The sequence below is a fragment of the Pleurodeles waltl genome, chromosome 5 (genome assembly GCF_031143425.1).
Source record: "Pleurodeles waltl isolate 20211129_DDA chromosome 5, aPleWal1.hap1.20221129, whole genome shotgun sequence".
NCBI classification, from domain to species: Eukaryota; Metazoa; Chordata; class Amphibia; order Caudata; family Salamandridae; genus Pleurodeles; species Pleurodeles waltl.
The window spans coordinates 847,575,336-847,601,611 of record NC_090444.1 but is presented as its reverse complement, the minus strand read 5'-3'; the positions used below and the strand labels follow the sequence as shown (position 1 = coordinate 847,601,611).

Sequence of the window (26,276 nt, the reverse complement as noted above, 5' to 3'; positions counted from 1 at the left end):
TTAGTACAGAGAGAGATCATAAAGCACAGGAGTTCTGGTTAGCAGAAGTCCAGTGACACAGTCAGGCATACTGACAACACACATAGGCCACAAACTATGAGCACTGGGGTCCTGGCTACCAGGATCCCAGTGGGACAGTAAAAACACACTGACAAATAGGTCTCAAACTATGAGCACTGGGGTCCTGGCTAGCGGGATCCCAGTGAGACAGTAAAAACACACTGACAAACAGGCCAAATATGGGGTTAGCCATGCTGGAAAGAGGCCACTTTCTCACACAGGGCCCTTACACCATTGATGTGTCACTGTTTCCCTGTATAAAAAGGGATGCACCAACATCACAATGGCTTTGAAAAGAAGTCCCTATCTGCGTGATCTGACAAGGACAGAGGTCTGGACACACTGCTACACTGAATCTACATGTGACATGTATGTGTGAATGGAGGGTGGATTACTTGCTCATGTGACACTGAGATATATGGATCCACTCCAATATCCACTCAGCTCACTACATGAAGGGCTGTGGCATGACAACATGCATAGTTTCAATGCAACTTGATGTGTGACACTATGCTCCCCAAAGTCTGTATATGTGAAAAAATTTCAGGCCAGTGTGTTGCACTACAAGATTCAGCTACACCATCTCATATGTTGGTGCATGAAGGCCCCACATCTTATCTGCACAGTGATCTAGCAACAGCACTGGGTGGTACTGCTCATTGTGTGGAGCTGCTTGCAAGACATCTCTGGACATTTTCAGGACCTTAACTTTTTGAAAGTGTACTGAGTAGATGCATGCCATATGAAAAAGTTGTATGGAGATCTCTCTTGTCATATGCACGTCCGGTGCTATGGGGATAACATGGATTGTCTATGTTGCCACATCAAACATAGTGTACAGGGTGTAAACAACATGTGTGTGCAAGTCAAAATCAGTGTTCACATGTGGAATGATGACGTTTGTCCTGACTATCAGAAGTGTTTACTTATGCGCCACTTGCACTACCGGAGTGTCACTTTTCATAGAGGAAAAAGTGAAGCACTAGCAGCACAAAGGGCGCAATGATGAGTCCCTTAGTGACAATTCACATGGTCCAGTTTTTTACATGCCCTTAGTTACTGTGTTCCACGTGTGACACACAGAGCTGGCTAATGTACTGTGACCCACATATTGGCCCCCTACATAAATGTTGTTAAGCCAGCACTTCAGGCACATATCCTGACTGTCATCACAGTGTCTGTCCACATATATACCTATTCCAACAATCACAAAACCCTTGCAGCACACAATGCCACTAATGCATCACTTTGTTGTACTCCACATCCTCTACATGACATCTGATATACTGTCAATAGCCAAGAATGGATAACGGTGTCCAAACTGTCACAAATGCAAATGTGACATGCCATTGTACACATTGTACAACATCATACTCAACCCTTGCAGGATACATTATACATAAAGGATGACACCTACTGGTAGTATCGGGGTCTGCAAAGCTTTCAACCTCACCAGTGGTATATGTGTGACACACAGAGCTGGCTAATGTACTGTGACCCACATATTGGCCCCCTACATAAATGTTGTTAAGCCAGCACTTCAGGCACATATCCTGACTGTCATCACAGTGTCTGTCCACATATATACCTATTCCAACAATCACAAAACCCTTGCAGCACACAATGCCACTAATGCATCACTTTGTTGTACTCCACATCCTCTACATGACATCTGATATACTGTCAATAGCCAAGAATGGATAACGGTGTCCAAACTGTCACAAATGCAAATGTGACATGCCATTGTACACATTGTACAACACCATACTCAACCCTTGCAGGATACATTATACATAAAGGATGACACCTACTGGTAGTATCGGGGTCTGCAAAGCTTTCAACCTCACCAGTGGTATATGGGGCAGGTCCACCTGCAAGACGTATCATGAGACATAGCAGCGTGAATGTTGTAATATGCACACCATGTACAAAATTTACACATCACACATGTTTCTCAAATGGACTTAGGAGAGTCAGTTGAGAAAATATCCAAGTGAGCCTTACAACATGTCTATTTGACAGCCATTGGTATGCTAGGCAAACACATTCAGATATGTACATGAACTATACGTACATGTTCAGTAACAGTGGTAACATTTTGTAAAGGACAGTCCACTGACAATTTTTCATAAACCTAGCACATTGTTGTGTCACTCTGCACATGCATAACTCAGGACAGACTCATACATTACTACCAATACTCATGCGTCATGCTTTCCATCACATGTACATGACTAAGCAACATACCACAGTGGTTAATCCCTTGATGAACATAGACAGTTGTGGCTGGTAGCCATGTACCCACGCGCCGTGAAACATGCGTGTTGGCTTTGTGCCACTTCAAAAATCACCTGGCTAAATACAGGGAACAAAGACAGGATTATGCCACTTTAGTGACTGACGGTTCATTGTTGCCCTTCTCATGGACAAGGATTGGCGCAGACACTGTACTGGCAATCCTGGCCTTCTGTTGGTGGTCAGTCTGATGAACATCGAAGATCTTGGACAACTGGGCCACTCAACCTCTCACAAGCACAGACTACAAGACTGTAAAGGGAAAGTCAAGTTTTTCCATGTGTCCAGCAAGGACGTTCCATTGCATCACTTCCTGGGTGTGTGGGTCACGTTTTGAGTTCATGCGTCTTTTTTTTTTGACACATGACGGCCCTGTGTGTGTTTTTTGTTGATGGCTGACAGGGCATAACATGTGAATTGTGACACACATGTGCGACGCTTCATTTTTTTTTTAGACGTGTTAGCTCAAAATTAACGCATGCATTTTTTTTGTACACAAACTTTGACGTGCTTCATCATGTATATCGGTCTTTGGGATGCATGGGAGGAGTAATATTGCGTGCAAGTGTACATGTGTTTGATACAATTTCCAACATGCATGTATGCGCATGTGCCCAATGTGTGTACTGTGAGTGTGCATATGTGAGGAAACACATGTGAGTGTGCATATGTGAGGTGTTACACAACGCAGTTTGTACATGTCCACTGTTTGTTTCACCACACAGCTTGTAATAGGTGGCCAATGTGTGCAACATGTTCATGCACGTTACCCTTCACAACAGTTTACCTGGGGATGCTGGTGACTCAGACTGGTATATAATCCGCTGACACAGAGCTATGTAGGTGTATGTGTGTGACACTGTATGGTGTGTTCCAAGGGCCTGACATCATGATGTAATGAAACAAGTGTAAGAACCAATTCGCCATACATGCAAAGTTCGATATGTTGGAGTGACATGTGTCATGATTGGTATTCATATGATTTGTTAGTGATTGGAATGTGTCATTCATATGTGATCAGTAATGTCTACTACAGTGATGTGTTTAGGGATGTATCATCTACTAACTTTGCAATCATCTATGGGTAAATGGGCAGCATTGTATCAAAACACTTTACTCGTAGCAATGTTTAGAATATGTCCCTCAAGATACATGTACAATGTATCTAGAAGTCAAGAGTTGTATTTTTCTCATACAGCATGCCATTTGTTGCCTCTTTTCATCTGTCCATGCACAAAGTTAAAGGCCACGCCACGACTGGTCCACAAAGGGTGGACATGTGGCAATTACTGTAGTATAAAATGTTTGGACACATACGCTTTGACTGCACAATTACTGCATATGTAGTCTCGCAAGATCTTCCCTTTTGCAACACCAGCTTCATTGCAGGCCTGGTGTGAAACAGGGATGGTAGGTGACTTATCAGTGCACCAGTGGCTTTTTCAACACCCCCACTGCCCCACTGGTTCTAGTGTGGGACAAAGATCAGGGTAGCTCTCTTGGCACAGTTCACAAGCCTCTGTCTATGAACAGAGTGGATACATCCCCCTGTGGGGATTATTGTGCGATTGGGTCTGTCATCCTCAAGTGAATAATCGGCAATGCAGTGCACATTCAAGCCAAGAAATCCAACAGCACACCTGAAGTCCCCTGCCCCATTATCTAATGGTGACTTACAAGTTATTGGTGTCAGCCTTGTCCTATTATGTACTACGGACTTACAGATTGATGGTGTTGGACTTGTACCATCATTTTCTCAAAATTTGCATGACTGTGCATGTTGCGATACTTGATTCTCTTATGCATTGTTAAAATCATTAGGAGGCAGTGGAACAGGGTCATTTCTGCAGACTGAGGGTACAGATGGTGTCAATTGCCACTTGCATCAGTCACACTTGTTTGTGCTGGGCAAGCACACAGTTGTAGTTAATGCTAATGAGACTGGTATATTTACTACCCTCCACAATGTGTTTAGATATGTGTCAGGACTTACATATCTCTATTGTACGTTTGGTACAGTGAGTATTTGACAATGTGTGATCATTCACACACATTGAAGCCAGAATATGTGAGGCAGGTTTCTAGGTCTACTTTGCTAGCACAAATTCTGGAGGTTTTCAGTGTTACTCATCTTCTATAGCCTCACTGTCCCATCATTCATGCATGTCATGTTTACACATACTTGTGAACTTTACAGAAGGCTATTGCTTCTTCTCAGGCCACGCAATATGTGCCATTACATTTGCATTTTGTTGCAATTACAGATGCCTGACCCCAACACGTCTCTACATCAGCCACACCACTTGTGCAGTGTCTAAGTCACCTCCACATATTGGCTAGCAAAGATGTGTATAGGAGTGTCACAGCTGTTCTACATTTGTTTGTTTGACATGAGCACTCACACAGAGCTTCATTCACCATTTATTGTTGCATGCACTATAAGTATGTTTGGATTGTGTAAATACTCCTGACAGCTATGAGTAGAACAGGCATGTCTCAGAATATGTCCTTACTCACATGTGCAGATTGTCAAGGCTTTGTGGATTGATTTGACATTGCTTGACATGAATGTAAGATGCTAACAGGGTAGAGTCAGACAGACCAAGATATTAATGTATTTTTTGCTCTATAGTTAACTCTATGTTAGTCATACATTTGAGTGCCACTGAGGGGTATGTTGTAAGTTGCCACTTGTGACATTCAGACATTGATTTGTTACATAGCAGACACTGACCTACTGTTGTTGTTACTAACTACTCTTGTCCTACCTAGGACAAACATCTGAGCGAAGGTCTTCACACCTATTTTTGTGTGTGACTGCTATCAAATGTCAACCGGGCATACTTGTGTGTGCGTTGCAATGTAAGATATTTCTACAACAGGCTATGCATACATTACACACACACATTCATTTATTTGGGCAATATGTGTAGTTGTTTGTTGTTCCTGAGTGTGTTCCTACTTGTTTTCCAACTGTTGTGGACTAGTCATGCTTTCTGAGATGTGGTGAGTTGATAAGGTATGTGAAGGTGAAAAGAAGTACTCCAAGATAACTCTGTGTTTACGTGATTTATATACAAAATTTGTGCTCAGTGATGACTGCAGTATAATCCCTAGGTGAAGAGGTTGTGCACAATGTGCTTCCTCCTGCGTGCTCCACCAGCAGTATATGTGCTCCCTCCTGCGTGCTCCACCAGCAGTATTTTAAACGTACCCATCCACCACTAGTGCATCTTTGCCCTCATCCTCATCCCTGGAGACCTCATCCTGTTTCTCCCAGGGTACATTGGTGCATACACAGATGTTGGGTAATACTGCACAGACTAGTATGATTTTGCACACAAGGGTGGGCCATATAATAGTCTTCCGCCAGATAGATCTAGGCACCTGAACCTCGATTTGAGGATGCCAAATGTCCTTTCCACTACATTTCTGGTCCTTTTGCGGACGTCACTGTATGCCTACTCGTCATCGGTCTGTGGGTTACCATATGGGATCATGACCCAGGGCTGGAACCCGTAACCTTGGTCCATTGCAATGGAAGGGGAGATACAGTGTCAGACTTGCATTTATCTATTTTTTCCAAACTGACCCGCCAACATATTTGTCAGTGGAGTGGATAATCAGACTTGCATCTGCCATTGTGTGTGTTCCTGTTTGCATGCATGGTTGTATTGCTGTATGGTGATGCACTTTCCAGTCATGGGTTGAGCCTCAGGAGCATGGTGACTGCGGGAACCGTCTGGCACATCAGTTCAGTCATGCAGCATGTGTGTGATATTTAAGTAAATTATCTCTTGGTGTCATGACTTTTGACCTATACAAAGCCATGTTGTGTACATTTGTACCTTTTTTGTGTGTCTCCGAAGAGATTTGTGTTGTGCAATGTGTGTTGCATGTGCCCCAGCCCCTTGGATATGGAACGCCTCCCTTACACACAGAGCTATTGTAGACATTTCCTGGCTAGTATGCATGTGTATATGTGCCAATCATGCAAGGTGTGACAGAGTAGCTGGAGATGTCTTGCCACGTATGTGACAAGTTTACATATACCTGTGACACAGGACAGGGAATTAGCTGTTTTCCTGCACTGCCCTGCATTACCAATAAAGGCCAACAATGTGCCCTGTCTCCATGATATGTTGGATTTCTGACCTCAACTAGTGCACTGGGAGAAGTTCAGCTGCCATATTCCACTGAAAGCACCCTTGTAACATGGAAGGGAGGTGGGTGCTTAGAATATTTGATTGTTTCTGTGCTGTGAGGTGTCCCTTCTTACACATGAACAATCCAATCAATGATGGCAAGTTCCAATTTGAATGTGTGCTGCACTATGCACCACACATGGTAAATGTATACAGAATGAAAGTATCGGTTATTTGACTTGATGGGACTATGGTGGGGCCACCCCCAGGGAGGGCACCATTTGATGCTGACGTAAAAGTGTGGCAGTGCCAATATGCAATTTTTTGGAGGTGGCATGCCCAATGCCAAACTGATTCCTGACCACTTCCACACTGAGTGATAGTTGTACATCTTTTTGATGTAGCGTCAGGACAAGTGATGTCTTGAGACCACCTTTGAACTGCAGAGAGGGTATTGCTCCACCAGAGCATACTTAAATGTGACAATCCAGTGGTGCAAGGGACTTGTACATATGACAATAGGTGAGGGTGATGTGCATTGATTGTGTGGAGTGCCGCATGTTGCATATATATGTTGTTAAACCATCATCTGTGGTTTCCTGTCCATGTGTGTAGTGTGGTGTATGCATTGTTTGTCACAGATGTTTAGTATGTTGTATGTATGATGTTGTGTATGCTTGCTTACCTACAAGTAGGCCATTGCCATACTGCCCATCCTGGAAATGTCGCCTGATTATTGATTGTCGGAAGATGTATGCATCATGGACACTGTCTGGATATTTTGCAAGGATGTTTGTGAATATCCTGCAGTGGTCCACAATGGCCTGCACATTAATTGAGTGTGTATGTTTCCTGTTCCTGAAGAGGTGTTACGTTGCAGCCGGAGGGACTAGTTTGAAGTGTGTGCAGTCCATTGCATCAAGCACATGCAGAAACCCAGCAATTTCATAAAATCCTTGTTTGGTGTCCTGCTGCAGTTGCTGTGTGTTGGGGAACAGGAAGTGGCGGGGAGTGAGGCCAATGGTGCCGTCCAGTACAATAGGGAGGAAGTTAGAATAGGATGGTTATGAGATCCCACCAACTTGTGCTGCAGTGGTCTGGACTGAGCCAGAGGTCAGCATGTGGAGCACAGCTAGGAGCTTGGTCAAAGGTGGTATGGTTGTCGAACTTTGCAATCTTACGGTGATGTCTGAAGCTATGTGGAGAAGCAGATGTACAATAGACTCCCGCTTGAGATGGTAGAGTCTGATGACATCTTGTTTCCTGAGGGCAAGGATGGATGTGCGCTGACAGAATATTCTCTCCCTCCTTCTGCTTTGCCTTTGTGGCTGCTGTTGCAGTGGTTGAGGGTACTGTGAAGGTGCTGGTGGCACTTGGTGTCGTGTTGTCATCATCTCTGGGTGCCGAGCTGTAGCAGTAACAGGTCCATGTTGTCCAGTTGGTTGCCAGAGTTCCTTATGTGGCTTTTCCTCGACTACATGTGTTTGTGTTTCATTTTAATGCCTGGTCTGACCAGGCCTTGTCATTTTGACGCTAATTAGCATTAGCATCATTTTTGGTATGCAATTTTAGGTATGCATCATTTTGACAATGGGACATAAATATGGCGCTAGCAGACTAGCATTATTTTTCAGGAGGGAAAGCCTACCTTGCATATCATTGTCGATAAACGCAGTGCTTCTAAAAAATTACGCTTACTCCAAAAAAGTGCCACTAGACGAGTCTAGCAGCACTTCATAAATATAGCGCTGGGTTAGCTCTGCTTTTGCATTAAAAAGAATGGTGCAAATGCGGTGCAAACATTTCATACATATGGGCCCTGGTTTCTTTCAACCCTACATCAGTTCCCTTATCCCCCCTCCCCCCTTACTTTCTATCACTCTGTTGTCACACTGCATAGTGCCCATTAAGTTGGCTGGAAGCGAAATATCAGGTTAGAGTACACGTACGCTTTTATCATCCTTGGGTGTGAGGGCTCAGCATCCCCCTCAGTGTAGGAGTGGGTGAATGCAGTGACACTCCCGCCATGTGGTCCTTCATCCCACCCTTCAGGCCCATCCATAGTCAATAACGAGTCCCTGGTTAAGGACTAATGGTGGTCTGGGAACTGGGGGGTCAAGCTAGTCTGCCAGCATAGCCGCCCATGCTCTTATGTCATCTTCCAATTTTTCATCCTTTCAATTCTTACGCATATGCACTTCCTTAGTCACTGTCCATTCAGCCATATCAGTTAGCCAGGTCTGTACTCCGGAGGGTACGGGAGACAGCCAATGGAAAAAACATTCTGCTCAATGTCTTATTTTTAGGGGATGGTAATGTCCCCAGGAGACTTGATTAGGATCCCTAGGGATACTCCATCCAGTCGCCCTATTCAACTTCAAAAACACAGCTTGCCAGTAGGCACGTATCTCCCCACAGTTCCATATCATACAGTGCTTTAAATAGGCAGGTACTCTCCGGTACTGAGTACGGTGTTGAAAGGAAGAGTACCTGCACTTCTCAGTACTATTGCAATACATTTAGGCCCATATTTATGGATGGTTAGCATTAATGAGATGCAAGGTAAGCGTTCCCGTCTTTAACACAACACTAACCCCCTATTGCCATATTTAGCTCCAGGTGCAGAAACAACATGCAAGGAGGAGGTAGGCCTAAACAATGGTGCTAAGCCCGCTTAGCGCCATTATTTACCACCTGGGTCAGACCAGGCGTTAGGGTGAAGGTAGCCCCATTTCCATGGTGGAACATCATGGAATGAGCACAAAGATGCCCACTGCAAGCCCCAGGAACACCACCACCCACAGGGAAACTACAGGAGGGGGACCCCATCCCAGATAAGTTTAGGTAAGTATAATATTTTTTTTAAGTGCCATTGGGGGACCCTTGCATGGGCCCCCCTGTCTGGCACTGGATATGTTGGGCTTGCCCAGGGGAACACTAGCCCCTGTGGTGGACACTGGGGTGTTGGTAATGACTCCTGTCTACACTTAGACAGGAGTCATTTTCTGGCAGCTTGGGTGTCAAAAAATGACGATAGGCTGGTTAGAGGCATATTATTTGCCGTTAACCAGCCTAATGTCATTTCAGACCCACTACCGTCATTGTCCCTAAGCTATCCCTGACCGATTAGCGTTTTTTTTTTAGACGCTAGCCATTAATTAGAGCCACCTTGCATCATTTAATAAATATGGCGCTAAGATGGGTCTAGGGAATGGCGCTAAGAAAAATGACGTAAAACTGTGTTAGCGCAGTTTTGCGTCATTTTGCAGAAATATGGGCCTTAATGGGAAAGTACCGGCACTTCCTGGGAGCAAACAGGTACTCTATCTAGAGAGTACCTGCACTTCTAAATTTCAGTTTAAAGCAATTAAATCATATGTATAAAATCCGCACTATCCATCGCACAGTGAGGGCAAACTGGTGCCTTACTGGTATATATTTTGTGGAGGGTATTCGGAGTGAGATGGCCCAAGTTATAGTTACTTGAAATGACTCTAACTATAACAGGTGAATTTCTATGGTTTGGTACATTTAAAATGTGAGCCTAACTATAATGTCCTTTTACCTTTGGGTGTTTTAACTGAATATATATATATATATATATATATATATATATATATATATATAAAATTTTGAACCTGACTCCTCCCAGCATCAGACAAGCCGCACAAAGAGGAAATCAGGAGGAATTTTCATCTAACTGTAATGTCACTTTCACTTTGTTTTTTATATATATGTTCACTCACTTGTGCCCCCGCCATGAGGTTTCCTCCTCAATAATTTGACTGAAAATATTATATTGATATTTTTAATGATGTTATAAAAGATGTCATGACTGTTGCAATATGTGGGATAATTAGCAATGCATGGCGAGGGTACCAGCTATAGTTACCTTAGGGCACGAGTTGTAGTTAACTTGAAATAATTCTAAATATAACTGGTGAATTTCTATGGTTTTGTGCAAGTAAAATGTGAACCTAACTATAACGCTCCTGTAACATTCGTTTTTTTCAGTAAAAAAAAAAATATATATTAAAACAAAGGTTACAGGGACGTTATAGTGAGGTTCTGAATTTACTCGAAGAAAACCATAGAAATTCAGCAGTTAAAGTTAAAGTTCTTTCAAGTAACTATAACTCACACTCAAAGGTAACTATGACTCACTTCCCCACCACGCACAGTTTTTATTCAATAATTTGCATCCTGATGTTTCATTTATATTTGTAATGGTGTTATAGAAGCTGTCATGAGTGCTGTAATATCTAGGGTAATTAGCAGAGCATGATGAGGGCGTGAGTTATAGTTACCTTAGGACACGAGTTATAGTTACTTAAAACTAAAACTGCTGAATTTCTATCGTTTTCTATGAGTAAATTCAGAACCTACCTATAACGTTCCTGTAACCTTTGTTTTTAAGTGAATTTCTATGTTTAAAAAATGTTTTATTTACTAACTATAACGCCCCTGTAACCTTTGGTTTTTGTCAGTAAATTTCTATGGTTTTTTGAACATATAGTAATTTTTATTACTTTACATTAATCTAACCGCCGTGGCTGAGCACAACCCTGACTGCTGTCAACCCATCGGGAACTATGTTCCTGGCTGTGACGCCAGTCCCCTGGCCGTATGACCACCAGGGTCGTAATGTGGAGGTCAGACCGTCTGGAGTGTGGCGGTCCGACCTTCATCGTGAGTCTGACAGTCTTTGGACCGCCAAACTTGCAATGAGGCCCTTAATGTTTTTTTAATGTAGCTCAGGGGCTGCTGCATTCTCTGTAGACCACCACAAAATTAACAAAATGGCTGTAGGTGCCCCTGTACCTTGTATGGGTATCACCAGGAACAAATAATATATTAGAAAAAAGCTCTCGGGCATTGTGGGGCACCGCTTACAAAGAATAGTGAATAATAAATGAGCGGCTCTTGCCACACAGTTAGGCCATCATTTCGACCTCAGCGGTCTTTTTTCAAGACTGTCGAGGTACCGCCGTGCTGGAAATCGCCAGTGCAGGCGGTTTTCCGTGCGGTGTATTATGACTGCTGGCAGCCCTCCCCCCTTTTTCAGGTGGAGACCCGCCAGCAGCCATACTGGCGGTCGGCGGGGAAGAAGATGGTTGCTCCACCTCCACGGCCCTGTCATCAGAACACCGCCCACCGAATCATGTCCCATGATTCGGTGAGGCGGTGTTCTGGTGATGGGGTGCTGGCAGCGGAGCAGCCCCCATGGATCCCGTCCCCTCCCGGATGATAACCGGACCAGGTAAGGTGATCGTCCGTTAGGGGAGGGGGTGGGGGGTGTTGTGTGTTGTGTGCATGCATGGGGGTGTGCGTGTGAGTGTGTAGAGGGGGTGTGTGAGTGCGTGTATGCATGCGAGGGGTGTTGTGTGCATGGAAAATGTGTGCGTGTATGTCTGTGTGTATGTGTGCATGTATGTGTAGCTGTTGTGTGAGTGTGTGTATAGGGGTGTGTGTGTGTGTGTCAATGTCAGGGGGTGTGGGGATGGGGGTCCTACCACCTTTGGGGGATGGTAGGGGGTCGTGGGTTTTGGTGAGGACTCTGGGGAGGGGGGGGTGGGGGAGACCCCCTATCACTGCCAGGGAAGGAATTACCTGGCACTGATAGTGCCTACCGCCATGAATTTCGTGGCGGTTCCAAACCACCCGAAATCCATGGCGGTATGCAAGGTCCTGATACCGCTGGCGGTCTGGTGACTGGGACGTTATAGTTAGGTATGGTGATAACATCTAACTTTACGTTCATAAAAAGAAAATCCTAGAAGTTCACTGAAAAAACAAAGGTTAAAGTGACATTTTAGTTAAGCCCTATAATGATATGAAAACAATTATTTTAAAACAAAAAACACCACAATTTACCAGTTATAGTTTACTGAGCTAACTATAATTTGGAGGGCCACTGTTACTTGCTGCCAATCTGACTTGGTGTTATAGATAGACTATATATCTCGGACCCCTTCTGTGGTAGCTATACTCCAACAGTTTGCCTCAGATAAGATGGTCTCAGGGAGAGTATAAGAGGAAGTATGTGCAGAGACAGAACCTAAGGAACCCATGGATGAGAGACATGAATGGATAGGGCATTAATACAAGTTGTTGACATGTACCTAAGTCATAGCACAGACTGTAGCAGAACAACACGAGGGTCGGGCACAGGGGAGATTTCAGCGGATGAATTATAGGTCATTACCTCCCGTCCCTCCCTCGCCTTCCTTTTAACCAATGAGGCCTCCCGCCTCCCCCCTAGACCCTCCCTTCCCCTTTCAAAACCCCCCCCCACCCTTATCCCCTCCTGTTCTTTTGTCTAGCCCACGCTAGACGGTTTTCTTTCCCTTTCTTACCTGCACGGCGGGGCCTGGAGGTCGTCGATGGAGGCACTCCTCGGGACGCGGTGCTCCGCGAGGAGTGCTACGGCTGGGTCACGTCTTGAGCGAACGGCATGGCTGCTCGAGAGGCGTGTACTGGGGGCCGGCTGACGGGGTCAGCCGGCCCTCTGTGGCTGGGGCGTTAGTTTCCGGGTTTCCGCTCCGCGGAGCCGCGAGGACCGAGGAACTTCAATTTTTGGATGCTGGTCAGGTAGGACGGGCGTTCTGCCCGTGGTTTTTTGGATTTTTACAAGGATTGTAACCTTTTTAGGGTTTGGTGGAGCCCTGTTAGGGGAGGACCAGGGTCCTATATGTAGGGTAGTGTTTTGGAATGTAAGACAGTGTTATTTTGGTTACCATGCCTAAAGCTCCAGCAAAGAGACGTGGTTGTCTCTTCTTCCTCCTCGGAGGTGGGAGGGGAGGGTAGCATTGCTCTTCCTGAGAACCCACAGGTACCTGACAGGGGTACTCCCCTCATGTCTAGTGAGGAAGTGCAGGATATGGTTGAAATGGCGGTCACCAGGGCACTGCAGGCTGGCGTGGCCAGGACTGTTCAGTCTAAGCGTGCGCACTCATCGGTAGCGGCAAGGAAATCCTCATCGGAGAGTGAGGATGAGGCCCCATCTACGTCATCTGGGGGGAAATAGGTTTCCAGAAGAGGTAATGTGGGCAGTGATGACACATGTTCGGGACAGTTTAGGTTTCCCTGTGTTTCACCCTACAAACTCAGAGTCTCATTTATTTCCTCAAATATCAGACGCCTTTTATGTTTGCCATGCCTTTCCAGGGACCTGTGAAGGATATGGTGTTTCGTGAGTGGAAGGATGTGGAGAAGGCTCAGGTTCCGCGATTCCTTCAGAAACTTTACTTACTTGAGGGTGAGGGGGTTTTTCCTCCTTCAATACGCCTGGACTCTATTCTGGCTACTCTGATTGGCAAAACGGCAGTCAATCCGGAGGATTGTGTGCCTACGGATGCCACAGACCGTAAAGTGGATTCAGGTCTTAAGAGGGCTTTTGCTGCGGGGAATCTGGCGCTGAAGGCAGGGATTTATTCGGCTTATGCGTCACAATCATTGGTTCAAGGCTTTGACAGACTGGCGGTTGCTGTCCAGGAAGGGGCGGAATGTTCGGAGCTCCTGGCTGGTATGGAACAGCAGGCCAGATTATTGGCGGATGTGTCTTCAGATATAGTCCGTACTTCGGCTCTGGCATCTGGGTCTTTGATTGGGGCTCGTAGGTCCCTCTGGTTGCGTTCATGGAAGGCTGATCCAGGGGTAAAGGCGGCCTTGTTGAGACTGCCGTTTGAGGGTTGTAACTTGTTTGGAGAACTATTACCATCCATACTTTCCAAGGCGTTTAAGGAGCGGAAGCATGCCTTACCTTAAAAAGGGGTTTCTTCTTCGGGTAAAGGGTGGAAGAAGCATTCCAGTTCTTCTCCTACTAGGGTTGCTAAATCCTTTTCGTTTAGGAAACGGCGTTTTCATCCGCGTTTTTCACCTAAGAAGTCTACTCCTGGGACCCGGGGTGGTTTCAAGAAGGGGTCCTGGCATTCGCTGTGGGCCTGGCAGGGGGCCGGTTGGGGGATGACTGTGTCACTTTCTTTCAGCTTGGGAGGCCAGTGTAAATGATCATTGGGTACTAGACATGGTGACCAATGGTTATGTCATAGATTTTGTGGCGGTTCCTCCAGATTCCGGGGTGCATCCCACACCTCTGCCTTCAGAGGGGTCTTGGAGTGGAGCATTATGGGACGGAGTGCGGGACTTACTGGTCATGGGGGCCATTTCCCACGTTCCGCTAGAGGACCGAGGTCAGGGCACTTATGCGGTCTTGTTTCTTGTGCGGAACGTTTCAGGGGGATTTCCACCGGTGCTCAATCTGAAGGAGGTGAATACCTGGATCAGGACAGTGCATTTCCGCATGCTGTCCATTCGGACTATTTTTCCATTGGTCAGGCAAGGGGATTTTCTGGTGTCACTGGATCTGCAGGATGCTTACCCACACGTACTGGGGGCATGGTCCTCTCAAAAGTTCCTGAGGTTTGCTGTGGGGCAGGATCATTTCCAGTTTTGCGTTCTGCCTTTCGGTCTGAAATCTTCTCCCCGAATTTTCACGAAGGTGCTGGCTCCTCTAGTGGCTTTGCTTCATTCAGAAGGGGTGTTTCTGCACCCTTATCTAGACGACATTTTGATTCATGCCCATTCACGAGACCTTTTGCAAAGGCAGGTGGCCCAAGTTCTGGGGGTCCTGCAATAACACGGGTTTTTGATCAATTGGGGGTAATCATGTGCCGTCCCAGGATCTGGTTTTTCTAGGGGCTCGGTTTCAGCCTATTCTAGGGTTGGTGACTGTGTCCGAAAATAGGTTGGATGCTCTCCAGGCTTTGGTAACGAAGGTATGGTTACTGTCTGCTCCCCGAGCTCTTCTATGGTTGCGACTGCACATTTGGCGTCAGTGATATTTTGGGGTTCTTGGGCACGTTTCCATCCCCTGTGCTTGGTGACGTGGTTCTTGAGTAGGTGGGCTCCAGGGTCCGGTTCTCTGAGGGACGGGGTTCTAGGGTTCGGATTGATTCACAGAGTTGCAGTGGTGGTTGGATGCAGACCACCTGAGGGTAGGGGTGTCTTTGTCACCTCTGAGACCCGTGGTGGTGACGACGGATGCCAGCCTCTCCGGTTGGGGGGCATGGATGGGATCAGCTCAGATTCGGGGGTTTTGGTCCCCTCGGGAGGCGAGTCGGTCATCTAATTGGCGAGAATTGCGGGCTATATTCCTGGCTCTGGTCCATTTCCAGGATTCCCTGAGGGGATTGGCGGTTCTGGTTCGCACAGACGTCTTAGTGGCCGTGGCCTATGTCAATCGGCGAGAGTGGTAAATGTTCGGGCGGATCTACTGAGCAGAGTGTTTCCTTCCTCTCAACTTTTCTCTCTCCGGAGGTCTCTGTTTTCGGCATCCGGTTCGGCTTTGGGGTCTTCCAGTGCTGGATGTGTTTGCGTCAGTAGAGAATGCGATAGTGGGGTGCTTCTGCTCCCGGTTTTGGTGTCCCCAAGCATGGGAGGTGGACGGGATGTCATGTCCTTGGCCGCAGGGCCTTTTTATATGTGTTCCCTCCGTTTCAACTATTCAGGGCGTTTCTGTTAGGTGCCAGTGGCTTTGAGTTCTACCTTGCTGGCTTCATGGAGACGTTCAACTTTGCTTTCTTATGGTAGACAGTGGAAGGTGTTTTCATCTTGGTGCTTAAGTCGTGAGTTGGATCCTTCCTGCGCTTCTCTCTTTGAGGTGATGCAGTTCCTGCAGGACGGTGCTCGTTTAGGGTTGTCAGTGGCTTCTCTTCGGGTACTGTGGGCGGCTATTCGGGCATTTAGGGACCGTGGCGTAATCTTCAAGTTGAAGGGCGATTGATGCCTGGATTTTTTCAGGGGCTTATTAATTTATTTCCTCGCCCGGTACGTTCTTTTCCCTCATGGGATCTGTCCTTGGTTTTGGATGTGTTGACGGGGGCCCCTTTTGACCCATTGGGGGACTGTGATTTGCGACGTCTATCTTTGAAGACGTTCTTTTTGGTCACCATTACTTCGGCTCGTCGGTTGGGGGAATTGGGGGCATTGGCATGTTCCTTTCCTTTTTTGTAAGTTTTTCCCGGTAGGGTGGTTCTGGTTCCGGTGCCTTCCTTTATTCCAAAAGTCAATTCTTCGTTCCATTCCAGGCAGGCAGTCATCCTTCCTTCATTTTGTCCGGATCCCTCATCAGGGGAGGAGGTCCGTTTGCATTCGTTGGATGTACGTAGGGTTTTGTTGGAGTATCTGCGGGTGGTGGCTCCTTTTCGTACAGGGGATTCTCTGTTTGTTACTTTTGGTCCGGCGCGCTAAGGTGAGAAACCTTCCACGGCTTCCTTGAGTCGGTGGGTTCGATCTTTGATTCTGTTGGCCTATTCCTTGAAAGAGGTGGTTCCTCCTCTAGGGATTCAGGGGAGGTCTTCCAGAGGCATGGCGGCAATGGTGGCAGAGCTTCAGGGGACTTCAGTGGTGGAGATTTGCAGGGCCGCCACTTGGGCTTCTCCTTCGGCGTTTGTGCGTCATTATAGGCTGTCGGACTTGGGTGGTTTGGAGTCGGTGTTTGGTCACCGGGTCTTATCCTCTATGAGATACTGTTTGGGATGTTCTTGGTGCAGGATATTAAATAAGGGTCTTGCAACTCGATGTCCGTCTCCTGTGTGTTTTTCTTGCTATGTCTCATTGGTTAAAAGGAAGGCGAGGGAGGGACGGGAGGTAATGCTTCCATTTTCTTACGATAATGGCATTACTCCTAGTCCTACTCCCTCGCCTTCCTTTTCCGTTCCCTCCCACCCTCCCGGTACGGACTGTCCGAGTTGCGGCTTGGGCTTGGTTTTTGTACAGGAGGGGATAAGGGTGTCGGGGTTTTTGAAAGGGGAAGGGAGGGTCTAGGGGGGAGGCGGGAGGCCTCATTGGTTAAAAGGAAGGCGAGGGAGTAGGACTAGGAGTAATGCCATTATCGTAAGAAAATGGAAGCATTAGCTTTATGAGAGCAATATCTGTTGACTGAAGTAGTCTCGGCATGTGAATCAAATAAATAACTTTGAGACTGATTCATTAGCTGATCCTCACCACGGAATACATCGTCAAATATAAGTTTAGTTAAATGTGCCAGAAGGTATGACCCAACCGTTATTGCTTATACACCTGCATTAGGTCTGCAAATGGGTTTATCACTGCCTACCTGGCCAAGATCTCCTGGCGATAGAGCAGAACAGGATGCCATGGATACCTCAAGAGGTGCAAAAGGTTCAGCAAAAAGAGTTCAGATCTGTGACTACAAAGTCAGAGGAAGAATTATGTGATCGGGCATGATCTGTAGAAGGGAATCTCACTTTATGGATGCCCTTTTTCCTAATATGTTGTATTTTGGGCAGTTTAGGCTGAAACACTGATAAACAACTTTCGCTGGGAACTTTAGCATTTGCTAGGGAGTTAGTCCCTTAGTCCTATTCCTCCTTACTACTAACAAAGACAGAGAGGATACTTTAGTTTTTACAGGTATCTCATCTTTGAAGAAAAAAGGGCCATTATTGACAGAATCAGTTGCAGTCAAATGAAGAACTTAATGAAATTGTTGTGGTATTATCTTGAGTCGGACTGGATGAATTGTTACACACTGAGTTTGTTTCCATCTATGTAGATTCAAACAAATGTTACCCAACCCTGTCTTTTACATACTTTTTGTAAAGTGAAACTTTTCTAAAGGTGATCTTGAATGATGATCTGTTTTGTGCACAGTTTCACCATTGAACATTTTCAACTGTGATGCTCATGGCCAATATTGAAGAATGTATTATTATGAGCTGAGGAACATTCAAGGCAGGGAAGCTGAACATTTGAAATGTATTCAGTTTTTATTTTTTAATAAAGCACTCCTAAAATAGTAGCCCTGAAGTAGAGAGTGTGAAATTCCGGACTGAGACTAGGGAGGGTAAAGTCCAACTTTTGTTGGCCCATCTTAGGCAATTATCCCATGTCTCAAGGTTCTTCACCTAGAAGGAGAAATACACTTAGCTAAAATGATCTGGGGCACACTAAATGAATTGGAGCAAACCACCTCCACACCTTGCCAAACGCTCACAACACCCTCTTGGCTTGCCCTGGGAGGGGTGCAATCACAGTGACGTGATGGGTTATGGATCACCTCACTCCCCATACCAGGTCAGAGCCAACAGACAAGCACTAAGAACACTTCTACCTGTCAGAGTAACGAACATATCTGGATGGCCCCCAAGTGCCAACTAAAGTAGGTGCTGGAGCTACACTTGCATTGAATCTGGGAAGTAGCCATGAAAATATGGAATGGCTCTCATTAAATAGGTCAGGATGGGACTGAATACAAGTTGTTTATGCAAAGTCTTTTGTACAAAGAAGATCCCTAAAGTAGTGGATGCAGTTCTTTTTGTGAGAGATTATTGTAGTCTAGACCCTCACAGACTCTACTGCTGCCATCAAGGTGGTTTACCTGCCCACAAAATTGCAGACTTCTTAGCCTCTGGGGTCTAAAAGTCCATTCCCCCTTGCCTTCCCACGGAAGCCAACAGATGATGAAACAGCTAAGGACATGGTGGCAGAGGTGATGCAGGGATTGAAACATCCCATCTCTGGGCCCAATTCATAAAGGTAAAGTTAGACCAAAAGTCTAAAATTGCCACTTTCCAGTATTCACAAAGGTAAAGTTGGACCAAAAGTCTAACTTTCTAACTTAGACCAAAGGCCTAACTTTACTACTTTTCAGTATTCACAAAGGTAAAGTTAGATCAAAAGTCTAAGACGCTTATTTACAAGTCCAGTCGTGCACACTGGAGGGCCATATCAACAAGGCCACGTAAAACCACCCTGCATAGCTTTTTATTGCTTTGTAGATATGAACCGAGGCAACGCAGCACAAGTCACTGTGTTGCCTCACCCAGCGATAAGGAGGAGTGCCATGGACGTTATGCTAGGTGTTTCCATGTAACACCTGCGACATTTGACACGTTTTCATATTTACGAGATTTCATAAACCTGGGAATGCGTCAAAAGCCTACACCTCCCCAGGGGAGGCGTAAGAGTGGCTCAACGAGGAGAAATACCTTTATTTCTCCATGTTTTTTCCTTTTTCTATGTGTGCTGCATACTGCAGCACACGAAGAAAGAGGAAAACGCCTCTTGTGATTGTTTTTGTGCAGGAAGTTGTGATTGTTTATGTGCAGGAAGGTGTCCCTTTCTGCACAAAAACAATCACCCTGCAACACAGACACCCCTGCACCATGGTGCAAGGTTGTCTGCATTGGCGCATGGGAGCCCACTGTGTGCCAGCGTAGGGTAAAAGGACAGGCATGCGTCGTAGCTATGAGATATGGCACATTCCTGCCCTTTTCCATTGATGAAGGTGGTGCGCATCAAGAATCCCTGCAGCACTGCCCTGCTCCAATACCTCATAAATGAGGCCCAAATTAGGCCCCTTATTCGCAAACAAACAAGGTTGCAAAGGTAATCACATGACTTCAAGGAACCCTCTTAGACTTGCACATAAAACCCAAACATAAATATGTTTAAACTTGGGAAAGAGACTTAGGAAAAATGAGCTCGGGTGCCACCTAGGGGAGAATATAGTAAAGAGCTGCTAAGTCATTGATTGGCGTCCACTACAAAGAAAATGCTTACAAACTATTAACCCATGGGTACCTATCCCCCATTTGCTTAAATGCAATGAACAGAGACACAGATTTAAGCTGGAACAATTGTTGGGAAGGGGCACTTTCTTTCATATGTGGTGGGCATGCGTGCAGGTCCAGTCACACTGGAAGGAAATCTTATTAAACATCAAACACATAATGGCCATTAGATTACTATTTGAACCACTGGTGGTGCTCCTTAGAGACTCCAGTGAAAACAGAGTGTTTCTTCTCACCACCTCCATGGGCAAACTCTTATCACACTTACTAGTGACAGCTAGGATGTCCCTTGCTCTGGTGTGGAATCAGCTAATTTCCCCAACGTTGTATATGTGGTGGGGAAAATGTAGAATATATTTGCCATGGAGGAGCTCTCTGCAATTAGACATGAAAGATAACACAAATTTGACCTCACATGGCTAGGATTTAAAATGCATATGAAATGTAACAGCGCCGGGGGTATTCGCTCCATCACAGCACTAGAATTAGTACACACTACCAGCCTTAATGTCTTGTCGACATCCCCAGCTACCACCTGACACTCTGGATGACCCACTTCACTGTATGTGCTGATGTGATCCAGGGATTGCTTTACGCCTCAAATTTTTGCAACATATAACCTAAAGTTACTTATTGTGTATTATTACTTGTTGTTTGATGGATCTGATCGTTTCTACTGTGTTGAATAAATGCTTATGTTCATATGCAGAACCAACATTATTAATAAAGTGTTTAAAAAAGAGAAGTGAATCTTAAAAATGCTTTTACACTACCTTACCTAATAAACTCAATACTGACATTCTTTTACACGAATGCGTATTAATAGCAGCAATGTGCAAATGATGTGACCTTTATGGAAACAGCATCACTTAGTATCACTATTGATGGCATTTGGGTGATGAATATAAGGTTTTGTAAAACCTACGATGTATGTGTTTGTTGGTAGGAGTATGGAATCTCGTGATCTGTATATTCTTTATGCGAATGTAATGATGTGGGGCTTATAGAATGTCGTGTTTTGATTATTGGCAGTTGAACTAGTGTGGGCAACAGAGAGGCGCCTGTGTGTCCATCTCCGTTACGGTATAGCTCTGTGTATTTGTAAACTCCATTCGACTCAGTTGTGACTCCGGGCTTGTCACCTTAAGTTTTGAATGTAAGAGTTGGAATGCTTTTCCAGATTGTGTACTTAAAAATCGGTTGTGGACGTGTCTTGCAAAAAAAGATGAAAGTGATTAAAAAAGAATAACTGGATGTAGCAGGCAGTTAAAAAGGATCTTTTGAGTGAGAAAATCGTTTCAGAATATCATGTATTATGGTCTAAAATGTAACAACACCTTGGGTTTTTTAAGCAGTAGAAGCAAAAACGGCATTCCAAAGATCGACAGGTGAGATTTCTCATGTGTTTCATGACTTCAGATACATTAATATCCAAGGAGCATTTAGCTGGTCATGCAAGAAGGCGGAAAAAAAAGTTTGTATGAGTTGGTAAAGGATATGTTTGCAAGGAAGAGTGTAAGGGAATATGCGAATGATTCTAACTAAATTCTATCTGCAGTAACTATTGTGGAGACTTCCCACAGTAGCACAACATATACATTGATTTTGGGACCCGAGTATTACTTTCCATCCCCTGACCGGATCATATACAACCGGTTTACACCCTTACCATTATCGAGGGAGTCACGATCAGCTTGTTGTTTGCTGAAGCTTACAATGTCCGAGCTTCCATGACAGATGGATGAGCTATAGGATTTATCTGTACGATGCGTGGGCTCATTTCTAAAGGGCTCATCCACAGACATTTCCGCTGACATCCTGTGTCTTGATTCTGGCTCCATGCCTGAAGTATGAGAGCTTCCATGACTGACAGTTGACTGGCAGGACATACGTTTGTTCCTTGTACTACCCCTGCTGTTTCCACTTTCACGACAGCGTCCATCCAACAGTTCAGTGTCCATCTCCAAGGGGTCACTGACATATGACTCCATGTAGCATTTTCTTTCTGGTGGAATAAAGTAATAGGCAGTAAAATCAATGTGGTTATAACACTACTGGCCAAATTGTCTATAAATAGCATACTTTTCAGGTTCACTTGGTATCTTTCACTTTCTGCATGAATATTCTCTTTTTTTTGTAATAGATTGCAAAGTCCTTTGAATATGACAAGAGGGCCCTAGAAAGTAAAGAGCTTTTGTTCTTTATACAGGCCCTCTAACTCATGAGATTAATATGTGCAATTACTCTAATTTAATTGCTAAAAGATTATTGCAACAGATAGCACGAAGGGAAAGTTTCACCACATATCTATCACCTCTACCTAAAAGAGTCCAATTTGGCATATGGTGATACATACTGGTTACAGGAGTTGGTATTTAAAAAAAAAAAAAAAAAGCTGATATGGAAACCATTAAATGCAGAATCTTGAAGATCATCAAAATTAATTATATATCGAGATTCCTCAAAATGTCAGGAGGGGGTTTTCTAATTTAACCCCCTACTAACTGGTTTACTAAAAAACTAGGAAAGGTAAGAAAGACAAAGGCAGGTGCAATACAGAAATTGTCAAAACCCTTGGTAGTTACTTGGAATTTATCACACATTTGTCCTACTAAAACAGCATTATAAGAACACATTTTGATCACTGTCAGCCTAAGCCGTTGTATAAAACTCCTACAAGAAACGTTACGTAGTTTTGAAACTGAGAGGCACATTTATCAAGGTTTTGCATCACCCTTGCTTCAAGGGGGTGCAAGGGCAATGCAAAACCTTGAATCATATTTACCAAGCAATGCAAGGCCACCTTGGCCCTCGGTGGTTTATTAAATATGTAGTAATGCAAAGCAGGACAAATCGTTGCCTTGCGTCACACTGCCCCCAGGTGTTTTACAGGGATGTAGTGTGAGTGTTCCCTTGCATCCACCCATGTAATTTGGTGCATTCCCTGATTTACCATTACTGGTAGACCTAGGAAAGCGTCAAAGTCATACAGCGCAGTCACCCATGGTGCAAGGGTGCCTGCGCTGGCACTAGTTAGCCAAATGTGTACCAGAGCTGGGGGAGGACAGGAATGCACCATACAATGTTAAAAATAATGGCCCTTGAAGGCCAAAGGATCTACCATGCCATTTAGGAATCAAGGGTTAGTTTAAAAGACATAGGCCCTCATTACAACAGTGTTACCGTCCGCTGGCCCAGCATAAAAGTCACATCAATATTGCTGCTGGCTCGTAATTGAGCCAGCGGCAATGCTGATGTGCAGCGGGTGCAGTAGCACCCGTTGCGCATTTCACTGCCCGAAATTCGGACAGTGAAATGTGTGATGAGGCTATGCAGGGGCCCCCAGGGGCACTCCGAGTCCCCTTATCGCCAGCCTTTCCATGGCGGTGTCTGCCGCTATGGACAGGCTGGCGGTAAGGGGAGTCGAAAATCCCCAGGTCAGCATTGCTTGCAGCGCTGCCCTGGCAGATTATGACCGCCAGGACCTATAAGAGGATACAAAAGTTCTGAACTGGATCGCTGACCAATGCTGACCAAGACTCGAGGTCGAAGACAATGCTGGAGAAAAAGAGAACCTTTCAGAAGAATTCCAGGGATGGACTAGGAGAGAAATAGAGGAGCAGGCCAACCCAGAAGAAAGAAGGATAGGATGAAATCTTGCAGAACCCAAGTAGAGCACTGCGCTTCAGTCAGGATTGCTGGGATAGGATGACAGGTCTGCACAATGCACACTACTTGTGTGGGCTAAAGGAACAGAAAGTACCTAAGAGCCCATATTGGATTTGGAAAAGGTTATAGACGTCAATGCTGTAATGGCCATCATGACTTGGGTAAAATTTTATTCCAGTAAAATATTATTCCACAGGAATCCTCACAGGGGTTTCTGGAAGACAGAAAGAACTGGAAGAATGGAGGCTGCTGATGGCATCTTCTGATAGAGACCCTCCAGGGAGAGGAAACATATTGTAGGGAACACCATTCATGGGCAGGCTGTCTAAAGGTAAGTTTAGATTGAGAGCGTGGCACCTCGCCTGCAATCTCACTGACTTCCCACTTTAGCATCCTGTCTGCACAAGTTAGCCTTTGGTGTTGACCTTCGGTGGGACACTGGCGACAGTGCAACCATATGTCCCCCTTTCGAAGGTCCAGGTTATTCTGGAAATTGCCTAAAAAAACTTTACGCCAGAACTGGGGTGTGAACTTTCATGAACGTGCATAGATATTCATTCCAGTGATTTAGGATTTGTAATTTCTTCCTACAGAAGTGTGAATCACAAATCTCTTGAACTTCAAATCATGGTTCGTTATTCACCAAGTTGGGGGAGGCATAGAAAAAAGTTATCAGAAGGCATCGACATGGTAAGGTTTCAATTGGAGGATTGAAACTCTGGATAAATCTTCCACCTCAATGTCAATTGAAGCTTAAAGACAACTTGATTCACAATTTGGATGAAATAAAATGGCCCATAATACCAAGATTTTAATTTGTTGAGGGAAAGATGAGAAGCAAAAACTTAGTGGATAACCAAATCGTATACCCAATGTTATCATCAGGAAAATATTTACAATTTCTATTGCCATAGAACTTAAATTTCTTTTGAGACATCTGAATGAACAGAATCTTATGTCAAAAGGTTTGCAACTCTCAAACAAAGCTGGCAGTTGTAGGAAACATAACTAGACCTTAAAAAACTGAAGGAAAGATCTGAGGTTAAAGAATAAAAAGACAGACAAATTGTGAAGACTGATTGGCACTATGAACAGAGTTCGTATAGGATAACTCAACCAGGGCCAAAGACAGACCATTAACCTTGAGTGGAATTCCAAAAACTTCGAATATATTTTTCCAATCCCTTGTTAAGTCATTCAGTTTGAACATTGGTCTGAGGATGAACTATGGAGGGCAAAGCCACATCAATATGGAGAGACTTCCAAAAACAGGAAACAAAAACAGGAGACATACTTAGGTCCCTGATCTGAAATAATACCTTGAGGTTGCCCATGTAAATGAAACATTACTAGTAAAACAAAATGTCCTATGGTTATAGCAAAAGGTAATTTTTTAAGAGCCGTGAAATGTGCCATCTTGGAAAAGGAATCGGCGGCCACCATGTTAACCTGATTACTTTCTTATGGAGACAAGGGTGTAATGAAATCAGTGGAAATAGTATGTCATGGTTCTGAAAGTTCTGCTAAGGGGTGCAGAAGTCCAGAAGATTCAGAGTGAGAAGCCTTCCACTGGTCACAGACGGGGTATGATTTAACATAAATGTGAGTGTCACTTTGAACAGAGAGCCACCAAAATGAATGAAAAAGAGCTTCAGTGTATATTTAATTCCTCGTTGACCAGCAATAGGAGAATCGTGGCACATTTTGAAAACTCCCAACCTTAATTTTTGGGATGGAATGAATAAGGCATTTCCTTTGAATACAAGATTCCCTTGTTTGTAGTTTGCCCTCGTAAGGCTTCCGAGTCCTTTCTTGTGACTTTAGATGAGCTGGCTTGTACTCTTTCACGAAACAATTGTGTCACCCCAACGATCTTTTATGGAGAAAGGATATTTTGACCAAATGCTGGAGAAGATTTTGGATATGTATGTGAGAGGGCATCAGCCAAGGCTTTTTTGTGCCAGGAATGCAAGTAATAAAGGAGTCATACAGATTGAAAAAATAGGCCCAACAAGCTTGGCAACTATTGCAGCACCGCATATTCCTGACACTATAAGTTGTGCTAATAAGTGTGAATACTGAAGCGTTCACAGGCTCCCAACAAAAAATTTCTCCATTCAAAGCAAGTCATTTTTATTTCAAGTTTGCTCTCTAAGACAGAATTATTCCTGTTGGCATCAAACAGAATATGAGAGAGGTAACCAGTTGAGTGTTCTTGCCCATTATCTTCTTGAAGCTGTAAGAGTACAGCACCAACAGCCTGGTCAGAGGCATCATTTCAACAATACATTTCTTAGTTGGATCTGGATCGCATAAGACTGGGACTTGAGTAAAAGCTTATTTTAGTGCTCTGAAAGCTTTATCGGCCATGGAATCTCATCAAAAAACATGGCTAAGCCTATCCTTCTTAAGTAAGAGGGTGATGTTACTAGTTAATTGAGCAAAGGTATCCACCAACTGCTGATACAAATTGCAAACCCAAGAAAAACTGTGCTTCCTTATTCTTAGA

The 26,276-nt window shown here is 44.7% G+C and overlaps 1 protein-coding gene across 3 annotated transcripts in view; it reads right to left on the bottom strand.

The window, feature by feature from the left end:
• LOC138296086 (FERM domain-containing protein 6-like) overlaps nt 1–26,276 on the bottom strand; it is a 1,138,137-nt gene that overhangs the window by 213,529 nt on the left and 898,332 nt on the right. For all 3 annotated transcript variants that reach the window (XM_069234915.1, XM_069234916.1, XM_069234917.1), the window contains exon 10: nt 21,768–22,103. In XM_069234915.1, coding sequence (XP_069091016.1) covers nt 21,768–22,103 — 336 coding nt within the window. The remainder of the gene's footprint in view (nt 1–21,767; nt 22,104–26,276) is intronic.